Below are 22,691 nucleotides of genomic sequence, written 5' to 3'. Positions count from 1 at the left end.
GCTCAAGTTGTCTCTCTCAGTCCACTTTGCTGAAGGAGTGAAGGAAGGTCAGAATATTGGTTTGGACAGGGAAGAAGCAGAAGCACAGATGGCATCAGCTGAACAAATCCAGTCAGTTGGAATATTAATATGTCTATACTGAAACTAAAGAATTTAAGAAATTTCTTTTGTAATGTTGGGTCAATGTTAAAAGCTTATGAAAGACAAGTGAACACAAGCCACTGAATTGTACTCTAACTTTACATTAACATATATAAAAAATCCACACAGCACACACACATGCCCCATGTAAAACATTGCTTTGAGTTTTAATGTTTATTTCCCCAAGATAGCCTAGCCTGCACTCTACTTGGATAAATTTTACAAGCTAGTTTTCTGCTGCTTCTAGTTTTAAACTTTAACCATGTTTCTGATGACAAGGAATGCTGCAAAAATACTCTAGTTCAACAAAGAGTTATGATCACAAAATAATTTTTATCCATTCTACAGTGTTTCAGAATTACCAGTTGATTTTTAAACACAAAGTAGATATAGATGCTAATGGTGGCTAATCTGGTATGTTTCTTATAGCAAACTGTTGTTCATGCAACACTTGTGCTCAAAGGGGAAGGCACAGGATTTCCTACAATGAGCCACCTTATAAAGAGTTCTTTTTGTACAAATTAATTTATGTCACATTTAATTTAGTGTGCATAACCTCAAAACTGAGGTATTATTCCAATTTATAAAAACCACTTGCATAACTTTTATGCAAGTTTTAAAAATACAAAGTTTTCTCCCTAAAGTGGCTCAAAATAGATTGTTCATGGCTGCCTACATCTAAGATAAAAAGATTCTAAAACAATTGAACAGATTAGGCATATTATTAAAGGTGTTCAAACCATTACTTGATTTGTACATCTACTCAAACCTCTTCATCGGTCTTTATTCAGCAGTACATATGCACCAAATTCCATTTTAGAAGTTTCCATATCATTTTCATAGAAAACAAAGTTTGAAAACAAGTAACATTTAAACACAGCACGGTATTCTACCACAACTGAAACTTTTTTCTTCTTCTTCTTTACAGGACTCAACAAAATCTAAAAGTGAACTAGGCTGCAGATTCGCCTCATGCAAAGATCTTTATGCTATCTCTGAAAATGAAAAGGACGGCTTCTAAAAGCACGTTTTACTGCTTTATACTGTTATGGCAACTTGTGGACTGCAACACAGTCTATTTTGAGGGAAATTTATGATTTTTTTTTTTCATGCAAAAATCTACACAAATTAGTTTTGATGATATGGAAAGCTTTTCATAGCATCAAACATTCATCTGGTGCAAATGCACAGGGAAACCTTCCTGAAAGTTTTCTGACTTGAGAAGCAACTAAAAAGCCATACTAGGTAAAGTAAATAAAAACTAAAAACAAAACAAAAAACTCCCACAAAAAAAAAAAACAAAAAAAAAAAAACCTAAAAAAGAAAAAAAAAAAAAAAAAAAAGGAGGGGTGGGAAGAGGGGGGACGGGAAGGAGGAAACACAGGCTGCAGAGTACACACCGTCTGCTGCTGAGCTGGTCTCTGTTGGCAGGTCCAGTGTACGGCAACACGCACGATCTCACTGATGATTCTACTAGTTTGTTATCAGCCCCCTGAAGGCAAATCAAGCTTGCATGCGTTCACATACGCACCACAACCATACTCTCGTTCACAGTCACTCCAGGACTAGGAGTCTGCTTCATGAATGAAGAGCCCTAGATTTGAAAGATGAACCTGGCTCTCCATCACTGAGCCAGACATTCATTCAACATTGTCCACTCACACACTGCTTCATAGCAAGGCCTGGGCTCGTTTTCCTTTGACTTTTATGGGCATCCTATCTCTTTTATGCTTACAAGGCTTGAAGATGACAGTACTGCACTTTCCCCTCAATTGATACAAAGTCAATGTTCCTTCTCAGGCACTGAAGATCTGTGACCTGTAGCCCTTTTTACTTTGAACAACCTAAATAAGCATCCATGTAGAGTTTTCATTACATTTTGCCACTCATTCTCACTCGCACCCACTCGCCATCTTGACCTCATTTGGGCATTTTCTGTGATTCCAAATGAAATCTTCACATTTTCTTTCCCGATTTAATGCAGCAGCAGATCCCATGAGCCAAGCTTGATGGATCAAACCTTTTTATATATATGTATATATATATATATCCCAGTGCTGCATTGTACCTAACTTCCACAGCATCTTTCTAAAACTGGAACCCTTCTGTTGGTACATTGGCAGATGAATTGAAACCAAATGTTCCACCTTGTATTGCCTCTGGAACAAGGCTAGGATCTTCATCAATCTAAGGGGGAGGGAAAAAAAGAAGGTGATGGTTAGTTTTAAATTATAAAACAGTATTGTAGTTAACACTTCTATTTAAAAAGTATCAGAGATTATATGGGTGGCCAACACTGTCCTACCATCCCTTGAGAACCCTGAAACACTTCATAAAGGGGTTTTTTCCTTAAGGGATGCCAAAAGGGAAGAAACTGAAGAGAATATGCAAAATGGGTCTCTTCTGAAAGAATGAAAGAGATTGGAGATGGTACTATGACTCAAATTCAGAGTATACTCATCCTAATGCTACCACTTTTGGAGAGTAAGTGTATTCTTCAGTTAATATTTTAATAGCAACTGGAGACAACTTTTGAGCTTAAAGTAGTAAGATAATAGCCGTATTAAAATGGATAACTGATGTTCTTTCTATATGCTTTATATCTAACGGTTGAAATACCACAAAATTATGTGCCTATGGGGTAGTTCATTAAGGCTTTGTGTATACCTAACTATCAATTAGGACTTCTAAAAATATCCAACTTTAATACATGATAAAAGCTACTTTTAAAAAAAGCATGCTTTTTAACAAGTATTATATTCTAAATAGGACTTAGCTTGATAATCTGTAGGTATAAATAGTCTAGTTCTTTTTTAGTATTGTCATGGTCAAGTTAATCTACAAACCATATATGCTTAACAAAATATTTAATAATACTCCATTTTCTTTTTTAAAAATTTGAGAAAATCAATCCAGAAATCCACTGCTGGCTATATCTGATCACTATAATTTTAGATTTAACATTCCCAAAGAGATAATACTAAAAATAATTCTTTAATTTCAACTACCATATACTGACAATCTGAAAACATTCTTCTATAATATATATTATACAGTAACTTATGTTTCTTGGTAATTTTTTTCACTGTATTTGTTTATGGTCACAAACTAAAATTAACGGTGGCAAAATATTCAAATACAGATTAACTGATTATTGTCATAATGGATTTATTATAGGATATACTAACTTCACTATTTTGTTTATAAACACATTAGGCTATTAGCAATATAAAATATGGTAACTATAGAGAGACATCAAGGGAAAATAAAGCCTAATTTATTCACTGTCAAGAAAATTCTCATCTTTTTTTGCCATTTGAGCTAATACTACTTTTTAATAACCCAAAGGACTTTAAAATACTGAAATATTATGTATCTATTTCAATTCCATTCCTCTAAAATACAAACATATATGTCCTAGCTTAAATTTCATTCAGACTTATACTTATTAAGTAAAACTAAGAAAATGATAAGATTATTAAATACATCATCTGAAGAGAAGAACTGATCAATGATCTCATAGGCCAATTTGTAGATGTCTTCATTTTCATGATTTTGAAGCTGTTCAATTTTCTCCAGTCCTGTAAGAAATTTTATGAAGTGAAATAACAATAATATTAAAACAACAACAACAACAACAACACAGTGGCAAAAAGGTTACAATAATCTTGGGAACACATAATTGAATTTTGGGGTATCTATTCTAAAGGTGAATCTTAAAAACAGTAAGGTTTTATTCACAACATAAACATAGCATATTTATCTTAAAAAATTATCTGAGGGACTTCCCTGGTAGTTAAAACTCCACACGTGCAATGCAAGCAGCACCGATTCAATTCCTGGTCAGGGAACTAAAATTCTATATGCCACGTGGCACACTACAGTCAAAAAATAAAAAAATTTAAAAAAGCCCAAACACCTGAGTGTTTAACTACATATAAATTAAGCAACAGGACATCTGTCTATTCTGAAGAAAATGACGTATCATACGTCAGTGTCTGTAAGGAGTAACAGTATGTGAAACTGCCCTGTTAAAGCTGGGGATCCCTGGCGGCGCAGTGGCTAGGATTTTGGGCTTTCACTGTCATGTGGCTCGGTTTCAATCCTGGTTGAAACCGAGGATCCCATGAGCCATGCGGCATGGCTAAAGAAAAGAACCCAAAATACCCCAAAACAAACAGTAAAAACCCAAATGGGCAAGAAAAGTAAAAAAAGTTAAAAGAAAGTTCTTTCTATTTTGTAGCATTTGCCAAATTTTTCTAGTGAGAATGTAAGAAAAAACTTTTAAGTACTCATGATTAACAAATATGAATGTTAAGATAGCTATTAAGTATAATGAAAAATGATCATGATCAACAACTGTATTTCAGGGGAAAGAGGATTTTCCCCTGTAAATACTAACAAATGTATTAAATCATAAGCAAAATATGTAAACAATCTATTGATATAAAAATTGAATACTGTTTTGCTCTGTAGTGGTTTAGTCACTAAGTCATGTCTGATTCTTGCAACCCCATGGACTGTAGCCCACCAGGCTCCTCTGTCCATGGGATTCTCCAGGCAGGAATACTGGAGTGGATTGCCATTCCATTCTCCAGGAGATCTTCCTGACCCAGGGATCGAACCCTTGTCTCCCGGAGGTGGTCTCCTGCATTGCAGGCAGACTCTTCACCAACTGAGACACCAGGGAAGCCTAATAGGAGTAATAATTAATTTTAAAATCTCTGAATTAAAGTGAAATTGCCCCTTCATGAGTATTTGTCCTCTATTTCTTAAGTGGAGGAAATTGTTTTGGGCATATTTCTCACTTTACACACTCTCCTTATGGGGCCTTTCCATGAAAAGGTTTAACTAACTATTTACATATAGGTTGAAGACTTGTACTCATCTATGGCTTCATTTTTCTGAGCTTCAGATGCTTAAAACTTTAAACCTGCTTGATAATTCCATGAGGACATTTTATAAGTACCTAAAGTTCAAGCTGTTCAAACACAATGTTATCTGCCATTCTTCATTTACACTGTTTATTCTACTGTATTCTTACTGGTGATAATCAACAACAGTTTGAAATCTGAGAGAAAGACTAACTATTAAAGTTCCCCTTTCCCTCAATACTCTATAACAAAATCTCAAAAACCTCAAAGCCTATCCTATCCATTTCTTGAATCTTGTCATTTCCCCTTGTCTCTATTATCACTGCCTTCATTTATTGTGGTGTGATCGCTATATACTTTCCTAGGTGGTTTCCCGCCAGGCTCTACCAGGGTTCCATTCCCCTCATATCCATGCTCGATTTAAACATACCAATTCCCTTGGTAAAATCTTCCAATGACTTGTCGTACCCTATGGCAGAGGATCCTTTGGGAAATTTGTAAGCTAGGTTTTACTTCCAGTGAAACAGGCAATGCTCAAGATCTATATTTTTATATTAATATTTTAAAAAGATTTTAATTAAAAACAAACACTTCTATTAATTTTCAAGTCTCCAAATTCTATTAAATAAGTTGAAGATACTGGTTCTCCTATTCTTAGCTACCTCTCCTTTCACTTCTATCAGCAACAGCTTTACTTTTATGCTCGCCTAGGTTGGTAACATTTTGTTCCACACCCACATCAGAAACTCCCATGTTCTGTGTAGATGTTCATCTTAAGAGCTGAAGCTACGGCATGCTGTGTACTGTCCTGGAGGCTCTGGTACACCGCCAGATTTGAGACCCACTGCCTTAAAGTATCTGCTGTGCTGCAAAGCTTCTAAGACTAGGGGCCTGATCAACGGCTAACCCATAGTCTCATCGTTTGGTGGTTTCTACCTCATACTTTGTGATTTAGCAACACTGAACTACTTTTAATTTGCTGAATGCTATTTCTCACCTCAGACTTTGCTCATGGTGTTATCTCTGCCTGGAACACCTTTCATCCCTTTTCACTTTATTAATCCTTATTCATCTCTCAAAATCCAGCTCAGGTCACTTCCTACTTCTTCCAGGACAGATTAGGTATTTCACTTTGGTGCACATTTCTATTAGGGTAATCAGCACAGTAGATCAGTTCATGTTTATCTCCGTGATCAGACTACACGCCTTGAGGGCAAGGACTGTCTTGTTTGCCACTGTCTTCCCAGTACCTTTAGCACAGTGCCTGTTAAATGTGGCAGCAATTCAGTTACCTAACCATATGCAGGAAGCTGAGCAGGACTGTACATATAGAATATAGTATTTACTTGATTCTATTACTTGATTAAGACAGAAAAATATAGAAGTGTTGCATTTGAAAATAAAAGTAGTTACAAAAAGAACATTAAAATGTGGAATAACAGCATATAATAAACTTACCTCCACATTCTTCTATAAGATTGGCTATGGTTTCTGCCTCATCTTCAGCCATTTTTAATATATTACTTAGTCCATCGAGTACTACCTGCACAACTTGTGCATCTTTTACAGTCAGCAAGTTGCAAAAAGGTGGGATAACATTTTGTTGGATTAGGTAGGCCACCTGAAGAGGAAAAACAACATGATATAATAAATGTTCATTGAATTTCACTTGTGCACCCTGTTCTCTCACTGGAATAATTTTGACTTTATAATCTTGAATTTGGAAACATGACCTTATTTCTCACAAGTTAAGTCAGCCTACATTAAACTAAACTTCTTTTCTTTTTAATGCAGTATGTTTATTTTTCATGAACTTAGAGAAAAGAAAAACTAAAGTGAAAATGAAGGAATCACTCAATTTCATATGACACATTTCTTTGCCATAAGGAGTACTTCCCCTTCAGAGATCCTTTCTCCTTTAATATTAAATTATGAAGTCAGTTAAGAGGTCAGATAATTTTTTTTTTTTTTTAACTATAATTGTTCAATGTGACAGCATCCTCTCTTGGCTTTAACATTTAGCACTTTCATATACCTGGCCACCTCTCAATCTGCTATTCTATGGTTCCATAAAATTTGCAAATTTTCTATCTTCTTTATTTTTTATCTTTTTATCTATCTTTTTATGTCTATCTTTTTATCTTTTATTTAGTTATTGCCATGCAATATATTTATATTCTGCTCTATATTCATATTTGAGTGGATTCAGTCTATGGCTTATCTGTGAAAATTATGTGCTCCAAATTTGCCCCTTTTTACTTGTCTGTGAAACATATCTGGGACTGGGACTTTCCTGGTAGTCTAGAGGTTAAGACTCCGTGCTGTCAATGCAGGAGGCAAGGGTGTACAGTCTCTGGTCCAGGAACTGGGATCCCACATGCTGCGCAGTGTGGCCAGAAGATAAAAAATAAATAAAACTCATTTTCTTTTGTCAGTTGGCACAATGTTAAGCTCTGTTACCTGCACAACTCTGAGAGTGACTGTTTCTTTAAATTTTATGCCCGAGGCCTCTCACATTGTTCACCCTAGTTTCTAGTCCCAGCTTTTAAGTTGAATTTAGTTCCTTGCTTGGCTTACTGTCAGATAATTTTTGTTGTTGTTCATTTGTTAGGAGAATGTGTGAGGCAGTTTCATTCTGCTCTATTAACCTAAAAAGTCTTGTTTTTTCCTTAACATTAAAAAATCAAAAACAACCCTGACGATATAAGTGCTTCATCTTACCCTATATTAGAAAAATTCTTATAGGCCAAGAAGCTGGAAAGAGAACACTTCACATCTACAAAATATAACTAAAGGAAGTCAAGGTGACACTTTTATATACCACAGGATGTCTATTATCTTGCTATTATCTTAAATTATGATTTACTGAAATACAAATCTTAGAATTATTAGTACTGTTACTTAGCAGTTTTGAGAAATATATAAGAGCTGAACTTACTTGATCTTTTCTTCCACTAATTGTTAAGTTACTTATGGCCCACGCAGCTTCTTTCTGAGTGCCAAAATCTCCCTATAAAAGCAAAGTAAAGGATATAAACTGTAATATAAGATAAACTGGAAAAGGTGTTTCCTGAAATGATTTTTCAACTGCATACTCCCCCTGGTTTTCTTCTAGTCTTTATGAATTCATATAATAAAGATAAGGCTTTGAACCCAATTTAACCTAACCAAATGGAGATTCTATTTTGTGAACTTTCCCAACAACAAGCTAACTTGATATCGCTGTTCATAATATCAAATGAAGTCAATGATAAAATACAATAAAATCAGTTAATAAAAAATAAGGAAGTTACAATTTTACTTTAGTCAAAGTAATGTCAAAGTAAAAAAAAGTATCTTTTAAACACATAGTTTTAAAAATAAAAATACCCATCATTAATGAGACTGTGAGAAAGACTACTCTTATAAAGGTTACTTTCATACAAATTAAAAAATAAATTTAAAAATCATTTAAAAAGTCATATATTTGATTTAATAATCTCACCTTTTGAGAGTTAACCAAGAAAATTTAAAAACTGCAATGGATTAATACTAAACACTGTAAATCAATCATACTTCAAAAAAAAAAAAAAGCTGCAGTAGGATATCTACTTTTACTTATCAGATTGAGAAAATCCAAGTATCTGTCAGTAAGACTGGTAGAAGTGTAAAACAGTACACAACCTTTCTAGCAATAAATGAGCATTATATAGCAAATTTATACCTATGTCTATTTGTGGATCCAGTGACCCTAAATATAACCTGGCATGTGGAAAAAACTTTACATAGACATTTGCTTATATTTAAGGAAGAAACAATAGAAGAATAACCTACAAATTAAGGGAAAGAATAGGGAAGAACAGACAGAAACAAAGTTAGACCTTTGTGTATTACCCTGAAAACAAGGTACTTATTTTCACTTGGAAACTCTAAATGCTCCACATAACCAAAAACAAAATAAACAAGGGAATTTCCCGGTAGTCCAATGGTTAGGCCTCTACACTCTCACTGCTGAGGGTCTGACTGGGGAACTGAGAAACCATAAGCCTCTTGGCATGGGCAAAAATAAGGAAAAATAAAACCCCCAAACTGAAGCAATTCCCCCAAATAAAAAACACACAGAAACAAAAAACTGTATATGAAGCTGGTGGCTTAACTTCACATATAGAAATTATTTCAAGTGACATTATTTTTAAGTACATCATTGATAGAATATATCCTAAAGACAAAAAAATCCTCAAGGAAATCCTAAAAGTGGAGTAGTTATGTTGTTTGCATCAATGTGGTCTTGTTATTTTGACAGATTTTATATTACATACCTCAATATATATCAAGTAATATGTCTACAGAAAGATTTCCAGCATAGATGAGATAAAAATACAAAATCAAAGAAGTGAAAATAAAATAGTTATCTTACTCAGTGAAATCTGATAGCTTTCTTTCATTTATGATTTGTTTTTATGAATTTTCATGTTTACAAAAATTACAATAAGTATATCTTTAATTTTCTTAAAAAAAGAAAAAATTACCTATTTTATTCATTCAAGCCTCGATACCATGACAATCTTGTAGCAATGATCATTCTTAGTATCTGAACTATGACCTTTAAATACCACTTGCTACAAAAAGGAACCAAGACACCCTGAAAATAGTTAATTCTAGGTCTAGGTCAGAAAATATACCAAAAAAATTGTAAAGTAATTAGCCTCCAACTAATAAAAATAAATGAAAAAAGAAAAAAAAAAAAGAGAAAATATACCAAAAAAAAAAAGAAAAAAAAGCCCAGGAATCATGTCCTATTCAAAAGGTAGGAAGCTCTCAAAAAATACTCGGGTGATGTTAAAAAGACAGGCACGAAACTTAAAAGAGATTCTCATTGGTCAGGGACAACCTGAGTGTCAGAAAGAATAACTACAAAGGACTGAAACTTATAATAAAAACAGATAAATGTAAATCCATAATTTCCTAATGACACTGAAAACTTTGCACTAGTCTCCTTTTGAGGTTGTTACGGAACAATGTCATTCTAAAAACTGAGTGATAATAAGCAGGAATCAAACATTTATCTTGCTTTTCCTATATGAAATGTATTTAAGAGTAAACAGCTGATAAGGAAATGGTCTTTAATCTTCTTTACTGAAGAATCAGCCTAATACATAAAGAATGACAGAATTACAAACTCATCATTTTGCAGTTTCTAGTAAAATAAGGGATCTAGGTAATGTTCATCTTGATTGCTTAAAAACCACTATGTGAAAGAATGGTGAATAACATTAAAATAATGGGTGGAATGGTCTGGTAACACCTGAGCTCACTTATCAATCTATATTATCACTAAATGTAGCAGAAACAGAATGTATCTCCCCATGTGAATCATTAGAGCATTAAATATTTTTCCCTCAACACTGAACCCAATCTAGCAGTTTGTAAGAAACATGGAGGAAAAGAGGATAGAGATAACTTCTCTTTAACGAACAGATCATTGGTCAGGAAAAAACCCATTTGCTGTGATTGTGACATATTATTTTTTGATTGTGACATTTTAAACTGTGTCTTTCCCAAACGTTAATGTAAGCATGTGATGACATGGCATATGACTAAATAGCACAATTACTTGCTGTTTGATCTTGGGCAGTTAATTTTTAATAAATTCCAAGATAATGGTAATTTTGATAAAAGAATGATAAGAAAAAGGGCCAGTGGTTTCTAAAAAGAAAAGTTTCATGTATATAAAAATTGCTTGAAAGTTTTATTAATACTACTTTACTACACTACTTATGCCACTGTATCGATTCTAATTAAACAGAAAAATATATATTCACATAATTAGTTATATTAAGTTCTTTTCCTCTTACACAGATACTAACAAGATGACTTTCTTACCTTATCCAAAAGGTGTATTATCATTGGTACAAGATTGGCATCAATTACTGCCTGAACTTGCTGCTGATTTCCTGCAGTGATGTTAGAGAGGAACCACACTGCTTCCTGTAGGAAAAAACTCCTTTAATATTTCTTACTAAAAAATAAAATCTGCAGCTGAACTAGGAAAAAGCATTCACTACCATGACTAAATGATTTTTACTATGGAATGAGTCCCATAATAAAAAATTTTAGAATCTGTATTTCCCTGGACAAACTGCTAATGAAATAAACTAACTCTCTAAAAACTTCTTGAAAACGTTCTAAGCACTAAGACTATAAAGAAGCTTGGCTGAACAAATTCTAAGGAATTGATGAACTGTAACAACCCAGCGGAGGTGATGGAACTCCAGTTGAGCTATTTCAAATCCTAAAAGATGATGCTGTGAAAGTGCTGCACTCAACATGCCAGCAAATTTGGAAAACTCAGCAGCGGCCACAGGACTGGAAAAAGTCAGTTTTCATTCCAATCCCAAAGAGAGGCAATGCCGCCAAAGAATGCTCAAACTACTGCACAATTGCAGTCATCTCATACTCTAGTAATGTAATGCTCAAAATTCTCCAGGCCAGGCTTCATCAGTACGTGAACCGTGAACTTCCAGATGTTCAAGTTGGTTTTAGAAAAGGCAGAGGAACCAGAGATCAAATTGCCAACATCCGTTGGATCACGGAAAAAGCAAGAGAGTTCCAGAAAAACCACCCACTTCTGCTTTATTGACTATGCGAAAGCCTTTGACTGTGTGGGTCAAAACAAACTGGAAAATCCATCAAGAGATGGGAATACCAGGCCACCTGACCTGCCTCCTGAGAAATCTGTATGCAGGTCAAGAAGCAACTAGACGTGGAACAACTGACTGATTTCAAATTGGGAGAGGAGTACAACAAGGCTGTATATTGTCACCCTGCTTATTTAACTTATATGCAGAGTACATCATGAGAAACGCTGGGCTGGAAGAAGCACAAACTGGAATCAAGATTGCCGGGAGAAATATCAATAACCTCAGATATGCAGATGATACCACCCTTATGGCAGAAAGTGAAGAAGAACCAAAGAGTCTCTTGATGAAAGTAAAAGAGGAGAGTGAAAAAGTTGTCTTAAAACTCAACATTTAGAAAACTGGTCCCTTCACTTCATGGCAAACAGCTGGGGAAACAGTGACAGACTTCTTTTTTGGGGCTCTAAAAGCACTACAGATGGTGAATGCAGCCATGAAATTAAAGGACACTTGCTCCTTGGAAGAAAAGTTATGACCAACCTAGACAGTATATTAAAAAGCAGAGACACTACTTTGCCGACAAAGGTCTGTCTAGTCAAAGCTATGGTTTTTCCAGTGGTCATGTACAGATGTGAGAGTTGGACTATAAAGAAAGCTGAGTGCTGAAGAATTGATGCTTTTGAACTGGTGTTGGAGAAGACTCTTGAGAGTCCATTGGATTGCAAAGAGATCCAACCAGCCCATCCTAAAGGAAATCAGTCCTGAATATTCACTGGAAGGACTGATGCTGAAGCTGGAACTTCAATACTTTGGCCACCTGATGCGAAGAACTGACTCACTGGAAAAGACCCCGATGCTAGGAAAGATTGAAGGTGGGAGAAAAAGGGGGTGACAAATGATGAGATGGCTGGATGGCATCACCAACTCAATGGACGAGTTTGAGTAGACTCTAGGAGTTGATGATGGACAGGGAGGCCTGGCATGCTGCAGTTAATGGGGTCGCAAAGAGTCAGACATGAAGGAGCAACTGAACTGAATACAAACACAAATCTTGTTTATTCCCTTTTCTATTCTGATCAAGAGTCCTAGCCAAAACAGATGAGTATCTCAATTATTCATGATGATGGAAACACACAAAAATGAAACAATGGATTGTTTTTGTATACTTATTTGTAATATTCATTCACTGCACCATCTCTCGCAAAGATAAAACAGAATCAGATGTTCAACCGCTTTACTGGTCTACCTCAATGACCTTTTTATGCTACCCTTTATACCACAATGGTGCTACTGCTACCAAGGTGATTAGAAGTCGCTTTTCCCTACAGAAAATAAAAGTCACTTGAAAACACAGAATGAAATGAGACAAAATATCTGCCTAGTGTCCTATGTAGGATATTAGTATAATTTACGAACTTAATAAATTTATTAAACATATGAATTTACTAAAGGAAACATTTACTCTCTTTTAAAAAACAAGTAAACAAGTTTTACTCCTAATGTGCAGAAGGCTCTTTTGGATCAGATCACAGGATCACGTTCAATGAACCTGTCAGAGATTTCAGGGTGTCAGGCTACTTAGGTGAGCTGCTCCCGGGCTATAATCATCGGCAGTGTTGTAATCAACAACCCATGTGCTTCTACAACAGCCTCAGATGCACTCCAGTATCAGCATCACCAGTCAGCGCCCCCTCTTCATAGCCTCCACAAGCACACACACACACACGCACATGCACACACACACTATCAGACAGTTAAAAAATATTAAACTTAAGATTACTTAACTTAGATATTAAAATTCTTGAATCATACATTTAACACCCAATTATCTCTATTTCATCATTTCCAGGAGAGCCAAGTTTGCACTGTTTGCAACTGGTTTATTGTAAAAATGGAAAATCATGTACCAGTACATATCCTAAAGAGTAAAATATCTTACTTTCTCTTAATGTCTAAATGACAACTTATATTAACAATAAATATTAAAGATACTCAACCCCCTAATTTCATAAATGAAAATGGTTTCTTCACATGCTATTAAACAGTATTTAAAAATACTTACTTTATTAATTTTCTCTTTGGGATGTGTCAGAAGTGCAGGGAAGTGTGAAAGAGCATCACAGTTTAAAACTACTTGTGTTTGCTCATCAGTTCCAGTAACAATATTGCCTACAGCTCGAAGTGCTGCTGTCTGAAACATAAAAATATTTAATGAGATGTTGTTCTATAGGAATCACTCCTTATACACAAAGGTGTATTAGGCAGGCTATGAGAAATATCTTCATTCATTCATGGCAACCTGTATTTTTGAACAAGTTGTGTCAGACACTGATTTAGAAACAGAGGAGTGAATAGGACAGATACAACCTCAGTTCTTGGGGAGCCTCCATTACTGTAAGAGGAAATGGTCAATAAACAAGTAAGTATGAAGGATAACTTTAGATAACAATTATGACTATAAAGAAAATAAGATAACACAAAAGTTTTTGTGTGAACACATGTTTTCAGTTTTCTTGGGTATACACCTGGGTGTGGAATTTCTGGGTCATATAATATATCTAACTCTTAACTTTTCCAGGTACTGTCAAATTATATTCCAAAGAGGCATACCATGAGGATCATACTTTCTTTACTTTCTTGTCAACACGTTACTGTCTTTTTGATTATAGCCATCCTTGTATGTATAAAGTGGTACTTCACTGTGGCTTTGATTTACACTGCCTTAGTGACTAATGATGCTGAACATCTTACGTGCTTACTGACCATCTGTATATCTTCTTTGGAAAACATCAATTTTTAAAAACCATTTAGAATTGGGTTGCCATTTTTTGTTGGGTTTTAAGAGTTCTTTATGTATTCTGGACACAAATCCTATTTCATATATGATTTGTGAATATCCCCTTCCATTGTGTGGGTTGTCTTTTCACTTTCTTGATGGTCTCTTTAGAAGTTTCAAATTTTGGAAGTCCAATTTTTTTTTTGGCCATTTTTTCTTTGGCTTCTTGCAGTGTCAAATCTAAGAAACTACTAATGCAAGGTTATGAAGATTTATGCCTTCTAAGAGGTTTATACTTCCAGATGTTTCATAATAGCTGTTTGACTCATTTTTGAGTTTATTTTTAAAAAATATGGTGTGAAATAGGGATCCAACTCCATTCCTTTATATACAGATATCCAGTAGCCTCAGCACCACTTGCTGAAAAGACTGTTCTTGCTCATTGAATTTTCTTGGCACCCTTGCTGAAAATCAATTGATCACAAATATATGAGTTTCTTTCTGGACTCTTGATTCTATTTCATTGATCTGTATGTCTATCCTTATAATAGAATCACAAAATTTTGTTTTCTCTAGCTTTGTAGTCAGGTTTTGAAGTGAGAAGTCCTCAAACTTGATTCCTTTTTCAAGACTGTTTCGGCTATTTCTGAGTCCACTGTATTTTCAATATGGATTTTAACAGGAACTGCATTTCATCTGTAGATAATTTTGGGAACCACTGCCATCCTAATACTGAATCTTCCAATCCACAAACATAGGTATCTTTCTACTTATTTAGGTCTTATTTAATTTCTTTCAAAAATGTTTTATAGTGAGCCAGTTTCTTCAACAAATAAATTGAATAAGCGAAAGAAATAAGGAAGAGTAACAGAAACATAAGGACATAACTACTAAATGTAATGTGCTGACCTTGTTTGAAGACCTACTGATTTTGTCAAGTTGTGAAAAAAAATGAGGCAAAAAGCAAAATTCAGATATTGATTGGATTTTAATGATTATTTCTAAAGTGCTCTGGGTACTGTGAATGTTAAAAAAAAATAGGCTTACTTCTTACAGATGCAAGCTGGATGAAATTATACAATATCTGGGATTTGTGTCAAAGTAATCTGGAGGCAAAGTAGAAATATACAGGAAACCTACATAGTTCATTATTCTTTCTACATTCCAAAGTTATGGCATGAAAAATTTTAAAAGTTTAAAAAAAATCTATATTAGTTATCAGGTAAGGTACAGAACATTAAATTTCTTTGAGAGCTGGCTAAAGTAAGTCTCAGCCCTCTTTTCTCAAAGTCCAGTATTAAAAGTGAAGATGCATTCAGAAAAAACAAAAACAAAATGCAAGCCAAAAACCTATACCAAGACTTAAGTACCACACTTAAGAAATGCAAACTTCATGCTAAGAATTTAGTAGGAATATTTAAAATAGACTACAAATACCCCTAAATGACAAAGTATTCTATTAATCAATTATTTCTGAATTTAGCTAAGTGTTCCTTCTTTTCTTTCAAGTGCTTTCAATTTTAGAGATGGGTTTTCATTTTGACAGCATAGTAATAATCTAAAGAGCTTTTTAAAGCCCAGATTTCTAGGAAATATAGCAGATTTACTGAAATAAATTCTAAAAGCTGGGCAAGGGAAGCCAATTTTTTTCTTTAAACTTCACACACCTAATTTTATCATATAGCCAAGGTTGATAAAGTGAATCTGGTTAACAGTTTCCTTATGCTATTATTGTAGTTTACAGGTTCTTTGTCATTCAATGATTAAAGCACGCTATTTACCTAAGAAGGACAGGGAGAACTTGCTGCACCTCCCTTTACCACCATAGTTTGACAGTTATTGCTTATAACTGTGTGAAATTTTCACCTGCTCTTTATTTGCTCTTTCTAGATGTAGGTTCTCTGGGATACTTCTACAGAAGGATTTTAAAATAATACAATAAAACAAAAATCAAAGAAAACGATTTTAAATAACTGGAAGAATACAAGTCAGGAAGTCCCTAAGCAGTACATTTCAGTACAAAGTTTTTATCACAGTGCCAGTGATGCTGAGCAACTAAACTTGCCAGGTGCAGTGAAGAAGAGTAAGAAAGGACAGCTGTAGAGGAAAAAAAGAGTAGGAGAGTGAAAGAAGAAGAATAGGGAAAGTAGGAAAAATAAAACCATCAATACTTGTTTCAGATGCTACCTAAGTTGCTTTAAGAAGTGCCCTGCTCTATGTTAGAGATCAATAATTTACAAAGAAGTCAACTTGGCTTTTTTTTCTGACGGAAAAGGAATATTCTTGTAGTAATCATACCTCATTTTCTCCTTCTTTAAAATGGGGATATAACTCACTCTTTTCCATCACAGATATGTTTTATTAGACTAAAAAATACTTTAAACTATTGATATTATCCATATTTGAATGTCATGTTTAAAGCAGACAGTAGCATGTTTTTATTAATAAAAAACTCACCTGCACTTTAACTTCCTGGTGACTGAGAAGAGGAACCAAATGAGGGACTATTCCAGAGTCTATTACCATCTGTATCTGTTCGTTGCCAGCATCAGTAAGGTAAGAGAGGGCCCAGACCGTATCTACCAATATCTAATGAATAAAAAAAATTCAAATAATCCTTGAATACTTTCTCATTTCAAAAATTGTTAACCGTATGGACTAACTTGTGATTGTTCTACCATCTTCTTTCTTCTGTTTGCTCTCACTTAAAATCACTGGAATGTTAGTCTTCTCTGTGATACTAAGCATAATCAACTATGAATGTCTGTATCAAGTATGTTCATGTTCCAGTCATATTTAGGATATTGAGGTTACCTATGATCCCAATCACAGATTGATAGCCACTCCTCAATCTCAAAGATGCAAACATACAAATATTTTATATAGCACATAACATATGAGAAAAGGACATTCTCTTTCCCAAATGCTCAGATTGAGGGATAATAGGCCCAAGGATATTGTGATAAATGCATTTAGTTGGAAAGAGTGTATGTATCCAACATTATATGTATATGCATCCACAATAAAAACATCTGGGGTAGGTGAATATACTCAAGGTGTTCTCACATCAGTACCATGTTGGCTGGTCTAAAGCCAACAGTCCAGTATTAGGATTATAGTACTTTCATCTTTTCCAACCAGTTTGTTTTGCTCTGTAAAACTAGAGGCAACTACCCAAACAGCAGAAGTCTCCCAGAGCTACAGATAAAGACATTAAAAGCAACCACAGGTCAATCTGTGAGATCTATAATCAAAAGACATGTTCTAGTCTAAAAAAACAAAACAATGAACCAACCAACCAAACTACAATTTACATCAGCTGCCAAAACCACTTTTTCAAAAAAGCTCATGTAATTAACTTACTATGATTATATTTCAAAGTACAACAGGCCATTGTGTTTCATCTTTGTATGTTAAGTCCTAATTAGAAGTTATGGCAAAACAAAGTATGACAGACAACTGTTAAGTTGCTAAATAATGCAATTATTGACAAAGACACAGCAATAAATAATTATGCCTGAAACTTTACTTTCAAAGCCTTTCTAGAATATGAACTCTATGTCAAAAGACAAGCCAAACAAGTTTGAAATCTTTAAGTTCTAAATCAATGGTATATTTATAACATCCAAGAAGCCCCTAGAAGAAAACAGCACTTTGTCATTTTTCCTTTCAGAAATTCAATAAAGCACTATGGATATTTTTTAATGTAAAAAGAAGACATTGAATGAAAAAATTCACACATATAATGAAGTATCAAAACATGTGAGACAACTAAATTTCAACTTACAAAAGTAACTTCATATGCACTTTTTGTGTCAGCAAAGTTAAGTCTAGGGATAAGTTTACTAATTACAACTCTAGTGTAATTTCAATATTTCATTTATGGTTTGTGGAAACAGTTTCGTTATTTTAGTTATTTTTACTTCTTTGATGGCCTGATTTATAAGTGTTAACCTAAGAAGATTTTATTTTTAGTAAACACTATTATTTAGCGAACAATATTACTAATGCTAGTAAAAAAACAATGCAAACTGGCTTGGGAAATTCAAGATAACATCAAGAGCAAGAAAAATGGAGTTACAATCTCAAATGGATTGGAGTAAACAAGTGGAAAGAACACAATACAGCTCTGAATAAGGTCAACCAAGATGTCTGGTTTTCCAGTAGACTTACACACATAATATAATTCTAACTTAATGTAGTATAATTTGAAGTTTAAGTTGTTCCATATCTTTAGAGAGATCATGGCAAAAGGGTATTTCTACCTAAGAAACTGAAGAAATGAAGCAGTGTGTCACACACTGATCACACCAAACTGCTTTTGAAGAACTGCACAAGCTTCTGACGGATGCTATGCGTTGTGTCCATGTGATTTCCTTTCACCCATAACATTTCTAGCTCCTCTAACACAGGAAGGCTAGACTGACTTTATAAGCAGTTAGAGCTGTTTCCCACTCATTCATTCTTCCTGAGTTGCTTTTTCCTTTGCTCTCTGTGTTAGAAAGAATGAGTAGGATATATTTATTATGTTTATTTTTAATTTTTTTTTTTTATTATGTTTAAAATCTGGTTTACACCTATTTTTTCCCCCTGTTGTTTGGATACTCAAGAATTATCTTTATACCAAGTGAGACCATTAGCAAAGTCACTATAAATGAATTAATAGAGTAATAATGAAATTAAAGAGCAACTGATGTTTATGGTTCGGTGTGAGAATGGTGTATGAATGCAAACGCACGCATAAAGGCACACACGCTTTTTTTTTACCTTTCAAAAAATAACACCACTAGGTGTATGTGTTCTCTCACTGGCCAGCTGTCAAAATGAGCTTTCATAAAACAATTATGAACAGTCAAATATATAATCTTGGTGAGAGCTTACTAACTGGCAACTTTAACAACTTCCAATGTCAGTTTTTGCAACACAAATACATAATATATGCACATACATTACTGCCCAGACCAAATTAACAGGCTTGATTTCACTTGAAATTTACATTTTGTGATATGGGTAAACACAGAGTAAATACAAAAATACCAAACTATGTGTAACAGCTCTTGAACTAGGGTGAAGCCTTAAATATACATACACATAAAAATATATGATGAGAAGCATTTACTCACATTTACGTCAGTGTGATGAATTAAAACACAAAGAGCTGGAAGAATCTAAAGAGGGAGAAATACATAGATTTTTAAATATACATAGATAAAAATATACACATAATAATATCTATTTTAGTTTAAAAAAAACAAAACAAAAAACACTTGTTACCTCCTGAATGGTTTCCATTGGGGGTGGCGGGTCTTTGTGGCGACATAAGTTGACCATAACCCAAGTAACATTTCTTAAGAATGTTATAGGAATAGATGGACTTATGAAGGAAAGTAAAGGTTTCACAACTCCAAGACTTATGACATAATCTCTACACTGTGGCCCATCACCTGTAGGAAGGAAGATTGATTAATACAATAAGTAATTCAGAAAACATAAAGCACTGGGTTCAATATGCTGCTTATTGTACTTGAACCATATACACTATTTTGATATATGCAACAGTTTAAGACAATAATAACCTAGCTCACATTTTAGGTCTTTGAGTCAAGAGATGTAACGTAAGGTACTGAGACTTCCTTTGTACATTATTCATGTATTCAGGTTTATATGCTGCTCATCTATAAAATGTTTTTTTTGCCATCTAAATGCCAGAAGCCTAAATGAGGTTTTCAAGTACTTTGTGAATAGAGAATTGTAACTTTTTGTCTTCTCTCTCAATGGTACTCTAAGTTTAAGAAAACTTCATATTATAAAAAGAAATACATGGGAATACCATTACAGAGAAAAATATCTAGAATTCATACTGATGACCTGATGTCAAAGCAGAGAGAGTATTAACTATAAATTACTCTAGAGACTTATAAACTATGTCTACAGTATTTGAAGATAAAATGTTTGTTCTTTTTGTATCCATTTATTCTACAGTGTCACTGGAATTAAAACCAAAGATGTGGTATTTTATATAAATATATATATATTTATATATATGTTATATCTAAAATTTGATATAAAGTAAGGGACTCTGGATATACAAATGACAGCATTCCTAACAGCAATATACTGGACACCAAGAACAGTTTATAGGGAACTCTGTCCGTTTGAAAACTCACAACTCTGGGGCACTGACCATACTCCACCTTCCATCTTGGCCCCCAAAAGGGGAATAAAGAGCTTTATCAGAGCAAGGCTGATTACTTCCATGCAAAAAAAATCTGTGGCAAAAATAACTTTTAATATAATGGTACACAATACAGTTCAGACCCCAGATTTTTTCCATTCTCCAGGTTTTTGAATTTTTGAGTTTGGGTAAACTTAAGGTTGTAGTTAAAAAACAAATTCCTGAAATATTGCAGCTGTCTTTAATTATTCTTCTTGCAATTACTTATCAGAGAAAACCAAAAAGGTACGGTAATCACGGTGGTCAACATTTAACAAGACTGTCTACATGATAGTCTATATATAGACACCTGTATGATGATGACCTCTGATAATAGTGGACAACATTACCATATTTTACTGTACTAAAATCTGTAAGAGATATAAAAAATTTCAACTTAAGATTCCTCTCAGAACTGCTATTGTAGAGAAAAAGTTTGGTTTAAGTTTTACTACCTCCTTTTTCCTTAATATTTCCTAGGACAGTTAAGAGAGTTGAGGAATAAAACGGACCTGACCGTAATAAAGGAGGATGAGGAAAATACCTAAATCATACACATATTTTGTAAATATTCAAATAACTAAGAGCTGACTATATACAAAGAGATATAATGGCATAAGCAACAAAATGTTCCTTCTGTTTACTATGCGTTTACACTTAAACACCTATTAATTTCTGTAAAATAGTTCATAAAAACTAGAACTGAAACGGCAAGCTGCTTCTCTTTTTCAACTCCTAGTAGGCATTTTGTATTACACAGAACATGATCGCAACAATTGCTGGACTAGTATTGAGTGCTAGACAAACCTATGATATTTCCCAGTGCCCACACTGCTTGCTCACAGACATTCTGATGGGGTGAATGGAGAAGCCTCAGGAAAAGTGGCACAGCATCTGAAGGAAGAAAACACATGCTATCATTTAAGTCTGAAGATATTGTTATATATCAGTTAGATTTTTTTAAAAATGGGAAAAAAAAAAGTTGAAAATACTGTAAACTGAAAACTGAACTTGTTTCTTTGCTGAAATTTCAAAAGAAACAAACCTATCAAAAAAATAAAATATATTCTCATTAAATGATTTTCATTAGATTAACAGTAGTACAAAATTTCTGAGTAGCAGACAAAACTGTCACCATCAAAATGACAGCTTCAACATACAGACAAACATCAAATTAAGTTGATAAAACTTTATTCACAATTAAACTGGATTTAAATTAAAAAAATTAATTTCTTATAGAGTAAGTATTATCTTCATATTTGAAAAAACCCTCCAATAGTTAAAATAACTTTTTTTTTTCAACACAGAAATGTAAAATGGTATCACAGGGGTCTTTAACCAGGCCATGTGAGACATTTTGAATCAGAAAATGCTTGTTGCTTAACAACAAGGAAATACAGAGAGACATTTAACAAAATAATACTGCACTGAATAAATGATTCTTTCATTTCTTTTCCTTCTGATATTGCTTTGAAAAATGCTATTTAAGTACACAGAGATCAATCAGGTATACTTATGTGCGTGTGTGTCATTCAGTTGAGTTTGACTCTGTGTGACCCTATGGACTGTAGCCCGCCAGGCTCCTCTGTCCATAGAATTCTCCAGGTATGAATACTGGAGTGGGTTGCCACTTCCTTTTCCAAGGGATCTTCCCAACTCAGGGATCGAACCTGCGTCTCTTGCATTGGCAGGTGGATTCTTTACCACTGAGCCACCTGGGAAGCCCTTAAACAAGAATACTGCTTATATATTTGAAGTGGATTTTCAAAGTACCTTCTTAAACTTATGAATTTCTTCGTTTAGTGTATGCTAAGTCACTTCAGTCATGTCCGACTATCTGCAACCCTATGGACTAGAGCCCATTAGGCTCCTCTGTCCATTGGTTCTCCAGGCAAGAATACTGGAGTGGGCTGTCATTCCCTTCTCCAGGGGATCTTCCCGACCCAGGGATCAAACCCGCGTCTCTACTGTCTCCTGCACTGGTAGGTGGGTTCTTTACCACTAGCACCACCTGGGAAGCAGAATCAAATAATACTCATGGAAATAACTCAAGTTACAATAACATAACG

At 34.3% G+C, this 22,691-nt stretch overlaps 1 protein-coding gene and 1 non-coding gene across 2 annotated transcripts in view; both read right to left on the bottom strand.

The window, feature by feature from the left end:
• Positions 1 to 282: 282 nt before the first annotated feature.
• The window catches only part of KPNA4 (karyopherin subunit alpha 4), a 58,183-nt gene continuing 35,774 nt past the window's right edge, over positions 283 to 22,691 (bottom strand). Inside the window, exons 8-17 of the mRNA XM_065942633.1 lie at positions 21,430 to 21,516; positions 19,683 to 19,852; positions 19,532 to 19,576; positions 16,866 to 16,997; positions 13,695 to 13,823; positions 10,878 to 10,982; positions 7,954 to 8,025; positions 6,474 to 6,636; positions 3,628 to 3,722; positions 283 to 2,328 (exon numbers count right to left, since the gene is read on the bottom strand). Of these exons, the coding sequence (XP_065798705.1) occupies positions 2,230 to 2,328; positions 3,628 to 3,722; positions 6,474 to 6,636; positions 7,954 to 8,025; positions 10,878 to 10,982; positions 13,695 to 13,823; positions 16,866 to 16,997; positions 19,532 to 19,576; positions 19,683 to 19,852; positions 21,430 to 21,516 (1,097 nt within the window). The 3' untranslated portion in view covers positions 283 to 2,229. The remainder of the gene's footprint in view (positions 2,329 to 3,627; positions 3,723 to 6,473; positions 6,637 to 7,953; positions 8,026 to 10,877; positions 10,983 to 13,694; positions 13,824 to 16,865; positions 16,998 to 19,531; positions 19,577 to 19,682; positions 19,853 to 21,429; positions 21,517 to 22,691) is intronic.
• Positions 13,149 to 13,480, bottom strand: LOC136173909 (small Cajal body-specific RNA 7). Its single transcript, XR_010664372.1, has one exon. It is a non-coding gene; the product is annotated as a small Cajal body-specific RNA 7 (non-coding RNA).

The sequence above is a fragment of the Muntiacus reevesi genome, chromosome 8 (assembly GCF_963930625.1).
Source record: "Muntiacus reevesi chromosome 8, mMunRee1.1, whole genome shotgun sequence".
NCBI lineage: Eukaryota > Metazoa > Chordata > Mammalia > Artiodactyla > Cervidae > Muntiacus > Muntiacus reevesi.
The sequence above is the reverse complement of the archived record's forward strand: the minus strand, read 5'-3'. Positions and strand labels throughout refer to the sequence as shown.